Source organism: Columba livia, chromosome 5 (assembly GCF_036013475.1).
Source record: "Columba livia isolate bColLiv1 breed racing homer chromosome 5, bColLiv1.pat.W.v2, whole genome shotgun sequence".
NCBI lineage: Eukaryota > Metazoa > Chordata > Aves > Columbiformes > Columbidae > Columba > Columba livia.
The window spans coordinates 52,066,353-52,084,786 of NC_088606.1; the positions used below are offsets into that span (position 1 = coordinate 52,066,353).

At 46.2% G+C, this 18,434-nt stretch overlaps 2 protein-coding genes and 1 long non-coding RNA gene across 4 annotated transcripts in view; 1 reads left to right on the forward strand and 2 right to left on the reverse strand.

Moving 5' to 3' along the window:
• The window catches only part of LSP1 (lymphocyte specific protein 1), a 53,216-nt gene extending 44,268 nt beyond the window's left edge, over positions 1-8,948 (forward strand). For both annotated transcript variants that reach the window (XM_005499235.3, XM_005499236.4), the window contains exon 11: positions 7,597-8,948. The gene's annotated coding sequence lies outside the window, so the exon portion shown is untranslated. The remainder of the gene's footprint in view (positions 1-7,596) is intronic.
• PRR33 (proline rich 33) lies at positions 1,888-2,886 on the reverse strand. Its single transcript, XM_021299115.2, has one exon. It carries the CDS (start codon positions 2,884-2,886, stop codon positions 1,888-1,890), a length of 999 nt encoding a protein of 332 aa, XP_021154790.2.
• Positions 3,286-18,434, reverse strand: LOC135579608 (uncharacterized). Its single transcript, XR_010473062.1, has 3 exons — positions 18,276-18,434; positions 12,864-12,999; positions 3,286-3,531 (listed from the first exon to the last, which is right to left on the reverse strand). It is a non-coding gene; the product is annotated as an uncharacterized LOC135579608 (long non-coding RNA).

Genomic DNA, 18,434 nt, shown 5'->3' on the forward strand with positions numbered 1-18,434 from the left:
ACTGGTGATTGTCCATCCTCCATCCCTGTGCAGCGGGGCTGCATTGTGGATGCAGCCTGCTGGGAAGCCCAGCAAATTTGAGACATAAGCCTTTCCTCATTGCCACATGTGAAAGCTACTTGTCTGTTCTGGGTGGTTGTCCTTGCTGCAGGACAAAGTGGATTAAAGCACAGTTGCTTCTGGAACCATCTTCTCTGGCCAGATTCACTTAGCCTCCCAAGTGTAATTGGTGTTGGCTGTGCTGCTTCACACAAATGCTGTGGATCTTGTGCATTCAGACTCTCGTGCACCAGCATCTGTCTGTCTGTGCTACAGTAAGGTGCCATTTTATTGCTGTGTGGTAAGGTCATCTTTATCTGCATTAGGCTTTCTACATGTTTCAAGCTGCACTCTTTTTGATTTTGTGTTGCTGTGTGGATCTTTTGCTATAGCCCTCTTTTGCCGCATGTTGAATTATCCTGCAAAAGCTTACCTGGGATCCACTCATGATTACTGGTGTGTTTCTAACCAGCCTCTTTTCAGCTTCTTTTTGGAAAACTGGGGGATTGGAGAAATCCCGACTTATGCTACTGGGGTTATTATTTTTTTTTTTTTCCCCCAGTCCCTTGGAATAGGTAAGGGGTTACAAATCAGGGGATAAGACCAGCAAAGTGAAAATTTCAGTGAAATTGAAGTTGAATTATAACTGAGCTCTTCTGATAGCATAATCTCAAAATTGGAAGACTTCAAAAAGGCAAAACGGCCTTTTGGTTTTGTTTCTAAGTCTATTAGCAGTTTGGCTTGGGGAAACTGGTCGGCTCAATATCCTCTGCACATGAAGAGAATGTAAAGAGCTGTGTATTGAGTTTCCTATTTGGACTAAACATAGCAATCCTATATTAACTGTGTAGGAACATCCTGGCATATGACAAAGTCCCTTTGAGAAACAGAAATAGCTGATCTCCAGCTTCCATGCTTGTTGATGATGGAGACGTAGAAGGTGACTAATGCTGGAAAGCACAGCTGTCTTTTTATATGGAGAGAGTTGGGGATTTTGTTTTAAATACTCTTTTTTTTCAGGATATCAGGTACCAATAGGTCTGTAACTATCATGATGTTGAACCTGAAAATGAGGTGGCACACTCTTAAAAGGAACCCCCAGAAAACAGCACCTTGTTAAAAACACAGTTAGATACCCACCAGCTGAAGGAGGCTCTTGCTGGTTATCATGAAAATGCTAACCCCGACCTGTACTTAAAAAGCACTGCAAAATACATAACAGAATTAAATTACTGCTACAAAGTTAATCTTTTGCATGCTACTGTTTAGTAGACTGACCTAAGAGGACACCAAATGATGATGCCCAGTTTTTTAGGCAGGGTAACTGCTATGTGAAAGCAGGATGGATCTTATACTGTCCCTTGCCTTGGGTGAAAGGATGAGTTTCCACCTTGTTTTCAGTGAACGGGTGTGGGGTGCCCTCCACAGCACCCTTGGTGGAGGAGCTAAAAGAGGTGTGGAGCCTCTTTGAGTTCAGTTTCTAAGATTCCCCAGAGGGGATGTGAAGCAATGCAAATTCCTTCATATCTCATCAATTTGATTTTGTTGCTAGGATTTCTCTTGTTCTTAAATAAACACAATCAAATACATTCAGATTCCATCATTCTCCTCTAAACTGGGCTTTTTCTACAGGCAATTCATCTTCACTGTGTGCCTCCCCTCTCTTCCTCATGTTACTGCATACAGTAAATCCACAGCATGAGGCTGCTGGCTTGGAGGTGTTTTATTTAATTTTATTTTCTCCTTATGCTTGACTCTGTTGGGCAGTAAACCAGGTCATAGGTTCTCTTCTTGCTTGGTGCCCTGTAAGAACCTCCAGAGATGTGGGCCTGGTGAAGCAGCCTGCCTTCAGTTGACTGACCACCCCGATGCTGTTCTGTTAAAGCTCTTGGCATGCTCTTCAGCTGCTCTGGGTCTAAATCGGCTCACCTCGAACACGGTGGTGATTTTTGACATGGGTTTGGCAGCCAGTTCCTTCAGTTTCCGGGCATCGAAGCGTGGCTTATGTAGAAGGATGGGTAAGCGGCGGGGAAGAGAGAAGCTTCCTTCCTTCTGTGACTTCCTCTCTTCCGCTTGCTGCTGCTTCTCCTTGTTGACTGTCATCTGGTATAAAATAGCATCCCACATCCTTGTGGCCCTTGATTTAAATGGCCTGTGGTCTTGACTGATGATTGCTTGAGAGCTGTCCTTCTCCTTGCTCTGTTCCTCCTGTCCCAGCTTTTCCGGCTCAGGCTCTGGGAAGCTGGGTCCTTCTGGCTGCACCAACAAGTGCTTCCTGAGGCGATGCCAGCCACCAGCACTGGCTCTAGAAGGTCTTGCTGCTTCTGCTGATGATAGTGCTGGTTCAGGTTTGAGGGAAGGGCTGGTGTTTGGTAAACGGGAGGTCAACTGAGGTTGAATGACTTGTTCTACCTTGGTGTCTGTGGAGGTGGCCCCTGTACTGCTAGTTTGTGCTGGAGCTGCTATCTCTAGGTGTGCTTGATTCCAGGGGGTGCTGGGTGTCAATGGTTTTGGGATGTTGCCATCTTCCTTGAGTAATTCAGGAGCTGTCTCTGACCCAGATATTTCTGTGTCACTTCCATGGGTTGTGGGCTTGTTGACATGGGCATCAGAGGTGCTGGGCTTGGGTAAGGGGGCCTTGATAGACTCTGCAGTAGGAGCAGGCTTGGGTGCTTGATTAGGAGGCTCTGCTTCGGCAGCAGAAAGGAGAGGAGGCTCCAGTGTGGGATCTGTGGCCTTGCTGTCATTGAGCAGGGTGTTTATCTGCTCTGGAGGTGGTTCAGAGCATCTTGCTTCAGCTGCTGGAGGAGATGGCCTTTTGTCTTCATGGCTGGTGGTTGCTTGCATCTGATTTGACGTGGGTGTCTTAGCCCTGGGTGGTTTGACGCTGTGAAAATAAGCGTGCACCTTGGTGATATAGGTAACCTCTGGTGCCCTTTCTTTACTGGGCGTACTGGAAAGAGGAGCCTGAGGCAAAGCAGATATCGAAGGGCTGCTTGGAGAGGTGAGGTGGGTGTCTGTGCCTTCAGGCTGCTGTGGAGTCTCAGGAGCTCCTGGCTTGTGTAGCAGGGGCAAGGCTGTGGAGGTTGTGAGCGTGAGGTGTTCGGCAATGCGCCTCTGCTCGGTGACCTTCAGCGTGAAAGGCTTGCTCTTTCGGAAAGGGGAGTGGATGCGGTGAGTGACAGGCTTGACCGTGATGCGGGTTGGGAGGCTGGCAGAGGGGGGTGCTGCAGTTTCGGGGATCTCTAGTGGGAGAGCACTCTCATTGTGCTCTAGGTCAGAGCTGGCCTCGTTCACAGGTGAGAGGCAGGACCGAAAGGACTTGGCTGGCTCCGAAGCTACAACTGCATTCTTCTTGGCTGCTTTTTTCAGCAGCTTCTGGAGTCGCAGGTTGTCCTTTCCAGGCTTTGGTAGGGTGGGAGGGGGGGAAAGGTGGTGGTGGATGGGAGCAGGCTGGATGGAGGATGATACAGTTATCAGCATTGTCATCTCCTGGAAGAAAACACAAAGCTTAGAGTTGGTGTGAGCTTAGCCCTGGGGTAGACTCGAATGTTCTTACATAAGACCTCCTTTTCCTCTCTCCAAAAGCTATGTGTATGGAGTCAGTATTGTAGAAGAGCATCAGTCCTGGTGTCCTTAGTCTCCCAAGGTAGTCTCAGCCAGTCTTGAGGGTGGTGTGACAGAGCAAGAGATGTATTGAGAGGAAGCTGTATTACCAAACCTGGAACCCTCCTGCTCCTGACATTAATGCAGAATCCAGTGAGTGCTCTTTGGCACCCCAGATGTTCGTGTCTCGGCAAGTCCTAATGGGATTTGTAAGGAGAAGTCAAGAGAAACAGAGCAGGTCTGAAATTTTGAAGCTTTGAAACATTCTCCAGAGGCACAAATCAGGAATGTTTCATGACTTTCCAAATTCCAGTTATTAATACTCTGATACTATGTTGTATATAACAGAACAGCCGTAAGCTGCATGTATCATTTGACTCGAACTCAACGCTGGCCTTGACTGATTTCAGCTGACAGAAATTCATCCCTGTGAAATGCAGGGCTTAAAAAGATGTGTTTATCTGGTAAGAAAGTGCTTTGTCACAACACTAACTCTGACTGATCTTTCCTTGCTGCATCAAGCACAGTGGTGACCTTCTCCCTCACTCAATTTAAGATAAACCCTAGCTTTCTCTTTCTTTTGGAGAGCATTGCTGCTGTTCTGACTGCATTATTCATTCTTCAGTGAAACAGAAATGGTTTGTGGTCTGGGGTGGGTCTTATCCCCAATGGCAATTGCACCTGGACCCCCTTTGGCCAACACTGCTGGTCCTGGGAGAATGCACAGCTGCTTTTCCCACTCTCTGTTGCTAACTCACTGTCATCCCCCATTATTTCTGGTAAGCACTGGTCAGATTACCTGCACAGTGGAGCCAAGGGTCTGTGTTGGGGATAGAAAAACAAAACTAGTCTTCGTTCTTTTTCTCTTCCTGAGCAAGGCTGGGGAACATCAAACACTCTGCCTCTGACCTGCAATGATTCTTTGGCAGCCCCCAGAAAGAAATCTGACTCTACCCTGGCTCTTACTCAGCACAGACCTGCAGAGTTTTGCTATGAAATGAGGCATAAATCACTGAGCCCCTTAATTCCCAGTGCTGGATGTGATTGAGCATCCTGAAATGAGGAAGAGGAGGTGGGGTGATGTCAGGGTTGCCTAGAAGGGCAATTGCGTGTGCTCTGCTCAGTTCCTGGTGGCTCCCAGTTAGTGTGGGTGTGAAGTGTGATACCTACTGTGCAGGAAAATTATTCTGAATAAAACTCTCAAAAGTGCAGAACAGTTATTTGTGCTTGAGTGCCCAGTGTTGCCTTTGCCTTGCAGTGCTGCTGTCAGCATTGGGCTGGGAAGCTGATCTGTGCTGAGCAAGTAGTTGGTGTAATTGCCAAAACTGGTTGTGGATGGGGGAAGGAAAAGATGACTCTTCTTAAAACAAAAACCAAACCAAAGAAAAAAACCCTCAGAAACGTGCAGCAGCAAATGGAAGCACTGAAGAGGTGGCATGTGGGAGACAAAGCCTTGAAGACCCACCCCTCACCATGGTGGATGAGCTGTCCCCCAGAGCAGGCTGTGGTGGGCATTGTCTGCGCTGTGTCTAGCAAGTGGTGCAAGTGATTTCCTCAGCACAGGAAAGACAGGGACCTGTTGGAGAGGGTTCAGAGAAGGGCTGCAAAAATGATCAAAGGGCTGGAACAGGCTGAAAGAGTTGGGTTTGTTCAGCCTGGAGAAGAGAAGGCTCCGGGGAGACCTTATTGCAGCATTTTAGTACTTAAAATAGGTTTATAAGAAAGATGGGGATAGGCCAAGGGGTATAATGGTTTTAGACTAAGAGGGGAGGTTCAGACTAGATATAAGGAAGAAATTTTTTATAATGAGGGTGGTGAAACACTGGCCTAGGTTGCCCAGAGAGGTAGTAATGCCCCATCCCTGGAAACATTCAAGGCCAGGCTGGATGGGGCTCTGAGCAACCTGATCTATTTGAAGATGTCCCTGCCCCCTGGTGGAGGGGGGTTGTGGACTAGATGACCTTTAAACATCCCATCCAACCCAAACTGTTCTGTGATTCTATGATTTATTTCAGCTGCAGGCATGAAAAACCTCCTGATGTTTCGGCAAGGGGGCTCAAAGGGATTTGTGCCAGCTGGGGTCGACAACTGTTGGGCATTCCCAGTGGCTTATCAGCTTCATGCTTTAGGCACAAGTCTGGGATTAGGACTTGCTCTGTTCTAAAAGTTACTCTTACAAACAAGCCTGTGCTGGCCCAAAAAAGGCTGAGAGTCTTTTTTTGGGCCAGCACAGGCTTGTTCATCATATACCTGCTCTCCTTCCCGGCCTTGTGGATATTCCTGATTTTTCTGGGTCAGAAAGCCAAAATGCCTCAGTTGAAGAGGTGTGTAGTTTCTTTTGTGCAATTATTCTGGTTCTGTTTGTATGGGAATTGGTAATTGCAAGTATGAATTTTATCTGTTGCAAGGTGAGTACATGCATCTGATGTTAGGATTGATTGTGGAATGATATTGTGTGCTCCTGTTTAATGTGGTCTCATGGACAGCCTGTAACACAAGATGAGCTGTGGTCTAGCAGCACTGGTAAACCAGAATTATAAGGTGGACCTGCTTCAGGCTTGTGCTGGTGATACTAAAGAGGCAGGACAGTGAGCTTCCCATATACTGATCAGCTCTTTTACTGTTTTCCTTGTCCTATGGACTTCTGCACCCCAGAAGAACACAGCTTTCCCACATGGGTCAGAGCAGGAGCTTGCCTGGGATTTTTTTGCAAGATGCCAGATGCTACTGAGGAGGACATGGGGGTTCTGGAGTGGGAAGTTTATTATATAATCTACATGCACCAGGAAAATTTTCCTCTCAGAGGCTGCTTTGTGCCCTATAACCTCAAGATTTGTGGTCTCTTACAATAGTCTGTGCTATTAAAATCACTCTTGTTTCTATCTCAGCATCTCATCTGACTTGAAACCTGCTGTGCTGTAGGACTTGGAGACCTTGTGGGAGGTAACTTCCACGGCATGTGACTGTGCTGGAGTCTGTGTGTTTGCCTAGTGGGGCACAGAGCTGCTAAGAGACAGCAAAAGGAAATGAGCTCTTAATTTATTTGCCTCCACTGTCATGCTTTGTTGGAGTCTCCTTCAAAACTTTGTGCGCTCAGGAGAAGTTCTGCAACAAGCAAGAGTTGTGTCTTCCCCCTTGCTGCATTATGAAGCAAAAGCAAAGGGACAGATAAACTTGCTTTATTGCCAGGGAAGAAAGACCAGAACTGAAAAACCAGAAGCAATGGGGAAAACACTGCCTGAAAAAGCTGGGTGGCTTTAGGATAAACTGGAAGAAAACTGAGCTAGAAGCTGAGTCAAGGCTTTCAAAGGGTTAAGTTTCCTTGCTGCTAGTTGAGTGCTGGTGGGTGGAGGGGAGCTCACCTACTCTTGGATCCCAACTGTTCTCCTGAACTCTGCTCCATCTGCAATCAACCCCAAAGGGGGAACGGTGGGGAGACTGTCAGCGTGGAGGAATCATTTATCATGTGATGGAAAAGTCATTTGTATGCTGGAGTCCCTTGGATGCACCAGCTGTCGCATGTGGAGCAGATCGAGAGCTGCAGGAACTCGATACTGCTGCAGATGGTCCCAAGCAGAGAGCTGTGGCAGCCAGGGGCTGTGGGAACAGGCTTTCCACTTTAGTGGCTTTCTCGGGCTGGAAGGAAAACTGCTAATCTCCTCCTTCTTGGGAGGAGGCGCCTTGGGCAGGAGCACATCCTTCCCGCTGCTTGGGCAGCTGTGACCTCTGCCGGGCATGCAGCTCTCAACATCTGCTTTGCCATGGGCACATAGCATGGTTGGCTGTTCTGCAGCCAGAGTTTTGTGGGTTGATTCACAGGGATTTATGGCAATGGGTGGGAGAAAGCTACCTGTAATTGCTGGGCAAGATGCAGCTCCTGTACACTGCATAGGGTATTGTTCATGGTAGGCCAAACAGTATGCATAAACTTCTTGTTTTCTTGTCTTGTAGCTGAGCTTGGTCCTGGCTTGATGCAGCCCTCAATGCCACTACTTCCTCTGCTCCACAGAAGATAATTGAAGGACGTTTCTCTTCTCCTGCTTGATTTCAGTCTCCTCCTATTGAGGTGTGAACAACACCCCATGCTGCCTTCGGCTGGATGAAAGGAACTAGATCAGCTGGCACAACCCATCCTTGTTTTAACGTTCTATGTGACTCTGGCTTTTTTTTTTTTTTTTTTTTTTAATCCAGCTTTGTTCACTCTCTTCTTTCTGAAGCATAGGAAGAGAGGGATCTGATGGCCTGCCGAGCTGGCCAGGCTTTTGCTATGTGATGAATAATTTCTACTGTTGAGGCTCCTGGTGGCTGGGTGGTGGGAGAGGGAGCTCAACAGAAAACTGGTAAAAGAATCAGTGTTTGGAAGGAGGGCAATGAGCAGATCCTGAGCTTAAGGGGACCACAAGGACTGCTTGTCACTCTGTTGGTGCCAGCTGTGAGTAGAGTATTCCCCTATTTATAACACAGCCTATGTTGCCCTACAACGTTTGTGTTGAGGGACTTCCATCTCCTGGTCTCTCTGTGTACATCAAATCATATTCAACTTAGTCCTGTGGTGTTGTTTTTTTTTTCTCCCCCCTCTAGTTCCCAGGTCATCATTTAATAGCAGTTATGTACCCATGCCAAAACATTCCTGCCACTTTTCCATCCTGACAGTGGCAATGGCAGCTTTGTTTCAAATAGCTGCTACCACCTTCTCCCTGTCTAACATGGGTTGGAGGTCTCCTTTCCCAGCTGAGCACTGCGGTATTATTTCCCTTCTCTGGGAAAGGGATTTACTTTTCTATAACCCATGGGATCCAGTGCCACCGATTGAAATCTTCTTTCTGAAAGTCAGATGTGGCAGGCATGTTGATAACCTGCCTGCTGTGTTCCTAGAGGTGGATGAGATACCCAGGAAACAGCTGCTTCTCTTATGCGGGAAGCTGCCTTGGTGAAAAGACATCCTGGTGATGGAGTTGACCCACCCTTCTTTGGGGAGGTCAGGTCTTGCTGTGAACATGGGGAAATTGAGCCTCTGAAGACTGACACTGCGGCCTTGGGCCTGAGGTCTGTAAGTCAGGACTCTTTCGGAGCTCTTCCACATCTTTATACTTCATTGTGTTAGCATGTCCCCAAACTACTTCTTAAAGTCTTATTCCTGCCCTCTTCCCACATCAACATAATTTTGCAACTTGTTTCTGCTGTCCTGGAGTGAGGGCAGCTTCTCTCTCCTCCTGCATCAGTTTGCTTTATGCTTAAATGTACTGTGTCTCCTGGATTTTTTTGTAAGCATTTAATAAAATTTGAGGAAGATGTTGTAACAATGGCAACTCTGAGGCTTTTGTTGATGTAGGAGTTTCTGCAGAAAAGCTGTTTTCCAAGACTTTGCAACTCTCTGCTTAACTCGAGGAGAAGAAACACCAGGGTGAGTGACAAGACAAAAAGGAACTTGATGTACGCAGGCAAGTGGCTTTCTGTGTGCCTGCCCCATTGAGGAGATCATTGTCATCTTGCTGCATTCTTCATAGTTATTGTGGGTAACTGACTGTAGAATGGGAATGAGCAATGTTTTGGTGACCAATGGAGCAGCATGCAGAAGACTTCTGATGGAGTCATCAGCTAGGAGAAGCAGAGAGCTTAGTTCCACAACTAACAGACCTGATCAGCATCGCAGGGTTCAACCAAAATCACTGGCAATGTCAGCTATTAAAAAACACCCCCACCCCCAAAACAACAGCAAAAAACAAAGAAAACCACAAAAAAACCCCAAACAAACAGAACCCCCAAACTCTCTGTAGCCTGCTTGTATGGCTGAGATGAGGTCAATATAGCTGTCTGTACAGGAACACTCTAATGAGCTGACTACCCTGTCTGGAACCATCTAATGAGAAACCGTTTTATGGAGATGACCTTCCAAGTAATAACACTTCTATGGTGCAGAGGCAGAAAATAGTTTGTGCTGTCTTTACCTGTGCTTTCCTAAAGTGTTGGGAACAGGAAAAAGTTCTCATATAACACTTCTTACTGTCATCTTTCTGCTTATTGGTACCCTTGTTCTCTCTATCCTTTGCTTCAGCTTCTCCTGGAGGTAAGAATTCAAGGAGTCTGTGATCCTCAGAGAGCACTGAGGAGTATGGACATAATCTTATCTCATCTCCCACTCTTCAACTCTTTCTCTGCCATGCTGGGATTTTCAAGTGTGCCAGAGCAGTGGCAATGGGGTATATAGAGATGTACCAGCTTGAGGTGAAAGAAGGAGCAATGGGGTATATAGAGATGTACTAGCTTGAGGTGAAAGCAGCGCTGCTGTGCCCTTGCACGCAGGCAAACTGGTTGCACCAATTTGTTTCAACTTTGTTCTGCAGTTGGCTGGTGGAAAGGATGGAGGGAAACTTTTCTGTTATTATTCTTGTGCCCTGCCAGCTTGGAGAGTGCAGAAAAGGCCCCAAAGGCTGCATGTGTGAGGTTCCTTCTCTACAGAGGGCTAATTTGCAGGGCATATTTTCCCCACTTAAAGCCCATGTTGACCTAGATGTGGTTTCAACAGAAACAACTGCCATAGTTAAGGTTCTGGCTGCAGCACAGAAACGAGCACGATGTAGAAGATCTCTGGGGAGACAGGAATGCTTTAGTGGTGGTGTGGAACCAGGGAAAGACCTGGTTTGCAGGTGATGTGTGTAGCTCTTTGAGATACCTGATACCTATATCTGCTAGGGGAAATTTTTCTACAATTAAATTAACTTTATGATGTGCTCCTTCTCCTCACGAAATAACATGGTGTGCATGTGGTGGGGGGAGTGTTGATGGGGTTACTAGAGTAGTAGAAAGATGCCCCAAAGAAGGGATGCTGCAGCCCAGGTGCTCTGGGTGTGTATCTTGGGCTATGCCAAGAGAGGGATGAAGGCTCATGTCTCCCATCAGTAGCAAGTGAAGGGTGTTGTGGTTGGTTTCAGAAGAAAACGTGGTATCTGTGACGTACCTTCTGCTCACCTCTTGCTAAAATGACAAGCTCCTGCAGGTGAATTTGCTGTGTAGAAACCACAGCATGATGGCTGCGGTGATGAAGTTATGCAGCAACCTTTGTAAAGCCAGCCTGCTTCCAACTCCCCTGTGCAACTCTGTGTGTTGCTGGGACCTGCACTCTCCTAGGGATGTGAAGAGCACTCCTGGGGACTCATCTTGCTTGTGTGAGTAAAGGAGAGCAGACTGTGCCTCTCTGTAGCAGTTAATTAGTCTGGTCTTATTCAGTAGCTGACTGGTCCCTATCCTTCATATGTTCGTTTTTCACAATATTGTATTGTTTTGCAGCATTGGCATATCAGAGGCTCTCATTGTAACACCTTAGTTCTATCTTTTTATGAGACTGTTGCATTTTGAGCACAACAAGGACAAACTGAGTTGTTGAGTGAGTCTTTCTTGCAGGATTAAGCTTCACCTCAAAGCCTCGTGGAGAAGAGCGATGCTTTCAAGATCTCTATATCTGTTGGCTACTTGTGTTCCTTGTTCTGTTATGCTATCTCATCCCAAATTACCATCCCCTTGGCAGGTCAACAGTGCCTGAAGAGAGTGGCTGGAACTTCTGTGTGGGCTTTCAGTGCTCTGACCTTGAGGCAGATGCCAAGGTGTTGCTTCTCTACAGTTTATTCTTTATCTGTCCTGTCTGTTTAGATTATGCAGAAGGAGAACGTCATTTTGTACAGCGTCCATTCTTCAATAAATCTGTGGGGGCTACAGTAATAGTGAAATGTGCTGCTTGTCTTTCTATAGCAGGCTTCAGTGCCGCTTTTTTTCCCAACAGACTTTAATGAGTGATTCTACATGAGCTTATACAAGGTGGGATTGAAAAACATGGCTCACAACCATGGCAATGCCTACTGCCTGCAAGCCGTAAAACAGCATTATTTAAACTTGGGGAAATCTTAGCTGATGGAAAATCCAAGACTGTTTTGAATATTATGTCTTCATATAGTACTTATTTTGCTTTGAAATGGGGAAGCTAGACTTCATCTGGGTCTCTTTCCAGGTACAGAATAATTATATGTTCAGTTTTAAGACCATCCTTATGTATATATGCTGGCTAATTAACAGATCTCTGCTCAACCCTTCCTTGCAGCTCTGTACTGGGCCTCCAGTGAGTTGGTGGACACAAGAGTCTAAAGTTTCCAAGTGACTTTGTTCCTTGAGATATGTCTGCAGTTTCTGCTCTTTGAAGGAAAGGTCAGACTCCCCCTCCAGCCACCACTACCTTAGGGAAGGAAAATAAACAAGCTCAAAGAGTGGGGCAGCTATAAATAATGAGATGGCAGCTGATATGCTGCTGAACAAGGCTCTGAGGTTCGTCTATTGGTAACTCCTGCTGGTTCAACACACTTTTCTCTAATGCTGCATCATATGTATATTTTAAAGCAGGTAAAGGATGTGTGCTAGCACAACTGGAGCTAGCATTTGCTTCAGAAATGGTGGACCTGTTACAAGGATCCTATGATGATAATGAGACAGACCACAAGTGATTTTCCTGTGATTTTTGCTTTGGGACCTCTGAGGGTTTTAGTTGCTGTGAAACCATTTGATTTAGACCATAAATTTCAGAAACATGCTTAATCTCTTCACAATAACTCTAAGTAATAGTGATTTAGCAATGCTAAAGACATGCACTCTTCATCCTTCAAATAAACAGAAAGAAAGTACCATGGGCTTGAGGCTTTTCAGGGTGACGGGAAGAACAGAGGAGGAAGTTGAAGCAAAGTAAGGGGAAAATATAATTGAGATTGATATGAGCAGCCATTTTAGAGCATGAAAGCAGCAAGGTGCTTGGCTGGCTAGGAGTCCTTTCCCAAGGCTGTGGTGAGGCTTTGGGTGGCTACTGTGAGCACCTCAGCTGGTCTTCTGCCTCACTCTACTCTTCTGGGGACAGCCCAAAACAGCAGCTTCGAGCATTTATTCTGGCTCCCATCCTGCTGCTCAGGCTTCATCCTCACTGGCTGTCTTGTTCATTTAGATGTAAATTGCCTGAGGATAGATGTGTCTCAAATGATCCAGACTGGTCCCTTATCTTCAGAGAGGCATCTAGCCTAGATCTAGGGTGTCCAAGGAGGATCTCTTGAATCCCACAGGGACTGTCATACATGGCTAAGGCAGACAGAGTGAGCACAAAGCAAACAGTGTAGTGATGGTGCAACAGTGTACCACAAAAATCAGGAACCAATATTAACTGAAGAAAGGTGGAATTTAGTACTTACCGATGTGTGATTTGTGTCCATTAGCAATCACTTGCATGTTGGATGCATTGTGTTATTTTGTTCCGTTTACAAAATTAACAGGTCATTGTTCCTTTGAGATCATCTCAGGTGCTATTTTCTTGTGATTTTTAGAGCCCTGTAGGTAATTTCAAAACATCAGATGGAAGAGAATATTTACAGTAGCAAATAAATACAAGAAGGTTCTCAAAAATAAATAAAATGGTTCCTTTTTGAAAGCATGAAAAGTTCCATTTCCTAAAATTAGTGTGAAAAAGGGCTATTGAGTACTACCATTGCATGCTCCCAGCTTTGTCCTTGCAGAGTTCAACATCTAAAGTACTGGTGAGGTGAAGGGCAGATGAAGGTAATGTTTCCAGGACAGTTATTCTGGTGGAGTGTCTCCAGGCAATGAAACCAATTAGAGGCTTTTCAAGTTTGCCAGTCAGATTTGCTGTTTTGCAAAAGTCAGGGTTGCAAAATGTGAATTTGGAGATGTTCTTTGATTGTTACTGTCCCTGGAGAGGAAGAGTGCAAATTCTGGTGCTCTCTGCTCATTCCTGGTGAGGGATGTGCTGTATGCGGAGGGTGCAAGTGTGGAAAATGCTGCGCTTGGAGCAGAAGGAGCTTGGGATTGATTCGTTTGGTGAATTTTGGTTGGGGGTTTGTGTGCAGTTTGAGTAAAATATCGGGACTGAGACTGCTAAAGTGAGCTGGTAAAGATGGCATGAATACCTGCCTTTGCCCTGGCTGAAAGCATGCACTGCCTAAACGCCATGCAGTTATTTACCACCTCTTGGTCCCTGGATGTTTCAGCCCCTTTTTCAGTTGCCATCCCAGTTTGGGCTTTGCTTTTTCACAGCTTTTCAGGAGCATTCTAGTGTGAGTGCCAAGGCAGCTGGTAGGTTAAATGTGTTCACAGGGAGATGCATGTATGCAAGAGCGGTTTCTTTGGAGGTGTCCAAAAGCAGCTTGACACATGGGTTAAGCTTGGTTCATTCTGTCTGGCTTTTAAAATGCTGATGAGCTATGCCAGAAAGCCAACTCTGAAGGCAAATTCTTGTCTCTTTTCCAGTCCCACCCTGCTAAGCCTTGTTGCTCACTGACCCACTAATGTATCTCTAGCCTGACTTTGAGTTACTCTGTCATGGATCAAGATAGCAAAGCATTTTCTGCATCAGTCAGAGTTGTGGACTGTCTGATGAGGCCGGTTCTCATGGAAGGGATGCAGATGCTGGTATCTTTGGGTTGGTATTGGAGGCAAGTTCTACTTTTGCTTTCTCCTTCTCTGCCTCCCTCATGACTGATGAGATCACACTTGCTGCTCCTTAGAGCAGTGGTGACCTGTGGAAGGATTGAGGGTAGGTGCTCAATCCTTCGTGCAAATACCATAATGTGATTAATCCCTGTTTGAATGATGACTTCAAGAACTCAAATCTGCCATTGTCTTTTAGGAGTGCTAGTGACTTTGTGTGTCTCCAAAACTGAAAATGTTGCTGGGGAAAAAAGATGACAATAACAACCAGAGCCAACCCAACAGGAAACTCAGGGGAAAAAAAATAAATCTCATTATGAATAAGAAAAATTCAACATAATTTTAAAGTGCCCAAGAACACATTGTACCCTACTCTGCCACTGTCACCACTGAAACCACACCAGCATAATGAATGTGTTTGCAGTATGCACTGGATGAATGACACCAAAGGCTGGCTTATGTTTCCATCTGACACTGAAGCAGGAGTTGTTTGCACAAGAAATAAGGAGGGATCTGAACATGTAGAGTTTCTGCTCTTACAGGCTAAGGGGGGGGATAAGATGGGGCAGATTCTCCTACTGACTGAGTTTCACATACTACAGTCCTTCACAGAAGCGTTGACTCTCTCTCTCCATATGCAAGGAGGAGAAAAGCAGTGTCAGGAGGGTGGCTGGAGGTGTATGTAGGTAATTTGGTCATTAATAAGAGAGAGCTTGTTTGTTTGCCTTTTATTCTACTTTTCATGCCCCTGAACTTTTGAGATGTCATGGAGCCACCATCAGGAGAAGGTGTTGGCACCCTGAGGTTCCCCTGACACCCTCTGGGGATGTATGTAGGTGAGCCCACAGCCTGGTAAATACTTGCTCTCCCCTGTATCTGAGCAGCTGCACCTGGTCTCTCTGAGCTGAGGGAGGGAGAGACCAGCTGAGGACCAAGATCCCTGGGCCCAAATGCCAAGTGAGTATATTAGAGGAGCCAAGGGGAAAGCCTGGTCTCTGCTTGGCCCATTTGAGTTGTGTTTCAGATTCCTCAGGAACCTGTCATAACTAGTAAAATGGCAGCAGTCTGCTGATACTTCTGTAGAGGAGCTGATTTTAAAATTGAAGGTTATTCTGATCTCTTCTTGACTAGCTGCCTAAAACAGGTCATTAGATTTTACTGGGGAACAGAAAATAATTATATATAGCTATTCTGTCCTTTCTCTGAGTGTACTTAGTCACTATTTAATCTGCCTTTTTATTGGTAACTGCTTCCATTAAATTGGAAAGAATGTTTCAGTGAACACAGGGCATCTACCATAACCTTGAACTGCTGATTGAACCCCACAGAAGAAACCCTTTCTCTAGGGTGGGACAGAGAAGAAAGGGGGGTGGAAACTGGAATTTAGTTTTCCTTCCCAAATGGCTTTTGTGAGTCCCATTTCCCACCTGCCTTGAATCATGGTAAAAAGTTTATAATTGAAAGTGTCACAAATCATAAAACCAAATATCCCCACCCTTGCCCAGTCAGCTTAATCAATGTGTTTTCCTGGATAACTTCAAGTATTTCAGCACTGTTTGTGTAAGTGGATGAACATGCTAAAACCAGAATAGCTGTATCATGCAAAATAATCAAAAGCCGTTGCTTTGAAAACATTCAATTATAACTTCAGAGAAGGCAGAAAAAATAAAATCAGACTGTGAATAATGGAACAACTCAAGTAAAAAGTGCTTTCCTGGCAAACAGTTTTGCTTTGGGTAACAACCATTTTCGGATAACAGAAGGTGTCAGTGAAAGCTCCTCTGCAGCTCCAGCACAAAGGTGTAAATGCAGAGTCACAGGCAAGTTTTGCTGAGGAAGGACCTCAGGAGGTCCTCTGGCCCAGCTTGTGGGCCAAAGCAGGATCTGCTTCAGTATTAGATCAGTTTGCTCAGTATTGGTTACTGGTTGGTGAATAAGGGACAGGTATTTTTTAATTTCAGGAGTTAGATCTCTCCTAGGTTGTCAAAAAGCACATTTTATGGGAAGGATATAGCTGATTTTATTTACAAACTCTGTAGTCTTCAATGAATGTAGGATTTCAGACTTAGATGGCTGTGGAGGTTTATAGATGAACTTTTACAGCACTTTTTCAGCTTGCTGGCTGAGCACCATCCAGCTGCAGGAGGCAGTGATCCATGGAAATGCTGCCCACTGACCGGTGTGCAATGCACATGGGGGCTGAGGGTATTACAAACACTTGGCAAAAGTGTGCATCTCTATGCAATTTGTAAAATTATTGGGGCTAATGTGTGTGCACTGTATTTAAAGACATCTCTTCATTAGTGCACTGGCTGCTGCAATAGGTCAGCCAACAGCCAGAAAAGATGAGAAGGGCTGATTACAGCTCCCCTGCAAGTGGCCCCGCTATGCTATATATTCCTGTGGCCCATCTCAAATAACCCGTCTGGGTGCTCCTACCTACTGAAAAAAAATGTGATATTGGGGTAGGTTACCTAAGAGAAACTTCTCTAGAACTCTGCCCCAGCCTCCTGTTCCTATTCAAGGAGGAACACTGGTTTGCTGTATCCTCTCCCAAATAGAGGTGCTGTCACTGTAAAAGCATACAAGGCTCTGGCATGAGGTGAGCAGGTAGATGGTCTTTATGCAGTTTGGGACCCTGGTTCAAGGCCTGTTCTTTGACCTTGGTGCTGTCTCCTAATCTGGCAGCTGTCAAGAGGGGCTTCTCCAAAGATAGGTGCTTGCTCTGCCCTCACTTAATAAAATCTGATAGCTTTTGGTAGAAAGGAAGCAACCTCCAGGATCATCTCTCTCTCATCTGGTTCATGTGACATAAACCATAAAATGAGTTGTGGGCAATGAGCCTTGGTTGTGAACCAGATGATGACAGAGCAAACAGAGGATGTGGGCATGAGATAAGCCCTCTTCCAGAGGGGTGGAGCAGATCCCCTCAGTCCTGGGGGAAGAAGGAGCTGTACCACACTGAGACGGGAAACAAGATGCATGATGTGGACATGAAGGTGCTGTCAGAGGCAGCCTATGGGATGCGCAGATGTCCTTTGGAACAGTACTAAGCAGATGGGCTATGATTATAGAGGGTGGTGAAGGGGAAGGCAGGGCATGGACATAATGCATAATGTAATGATGGACATTGTCTGGAGGAGTTACCCAACATGTCCAGATCAGGAACTGACCTGAGTGCAGGGGCATGTGTACAGGATCTGAGGAGATGCTGCAGGTAGCAATGTTTGCATCTCACCTATGTGAAAACAGATCTGCAGCAGGTAGAAATGTCTGGTTAGTTACCTGTCATTCCTGTAGCCTGCATCAATGTTACATTTTTTTTCAAGATGGTTAGAGAGAAATTTGAGTGATGTGGAGTGCTTCACTCTCACTGGTGCACAAGCAGGGACACTCCAGTGGAGGCTGTGCAACCCTGCAAGATTCTCACATTGCTCTTGCCAACTGACTGGCAGCAAATGGGCCAGACGGAAGCATGGGAGCATTCAGCCTTGCATCTGCTCAGAAGCCCAGGCGTTACATGCATTTGCACACACATGCTTCCATTTTAACTGATTGATCCAACCCCAGGTGTGGGAGACGTGAGTCACGATGCCCTCTCAGCAGCAGGGACAGTCTATAATCGGCAGGCAAAGGAGGCCGGTGAATACCATTGCCAAACCGGGTCCACTGCATGCATAAAAGGAGAAACAGCTGGGGGACTCCCCTTCCATGCATCCCTGCTCTGCTGCCAGTTGGGGCAAATATAGTATTTCTTGGAGACGTGCCCAGTTAGTGGAGCACCCAAGGAAAACGAGCCAGCGGAAGATGGCAAAAATGCTTGATGGTGCCGAAAAAGCAGCATGAAAATTGGTTTACTGCATTAGTGCTTTTGGCAGTGCTGGGGTAGGGGAGCACAGGCCACAATACCTGCCTTGGCCGTGCAGCACTATGTGGGTGTCACTCTCCTTGGCAGTGTGGGGTGTCCACTACAGCTCATCCAGCCAGCAAACCTTCCGACCAAAGCCAGGGCACTGAGGATGGATGCACTGTCCCCCTCCCACCCAATTAGTAACAAAAGCACTGACTCGAGCTGGGTTGTGGGAGGGAGGCAAGGGGATAAGCTGCCCGACAGCCAGAGAATACAAGCTGGAGAGGGGATTTTTGCTCGTGCATGTTACCTGCTGAATGGGAGGCTGCAGCGCTGTGCTCCCGCTCCTCGTCTTTAAAAGCTCATCTCTACATCGTTATGTGGGGACCCTTTCCTGCAAGCGGCAGGGAAAGAGTGGGCAGGAATGGATCTGTGACCCAGGTCAAAAATATCGCCTGCTCCACAGCTC

What these genes read in the sequence shown, in the direction of transcription:
- PRR33 (XM_021299115.2), bottom strand. Translation starts at nt 2,886, where the DNA reads ATGCAAGCAACCACCAGCCATGAAGACAAAAGGCCATCTCCTCCAGCA.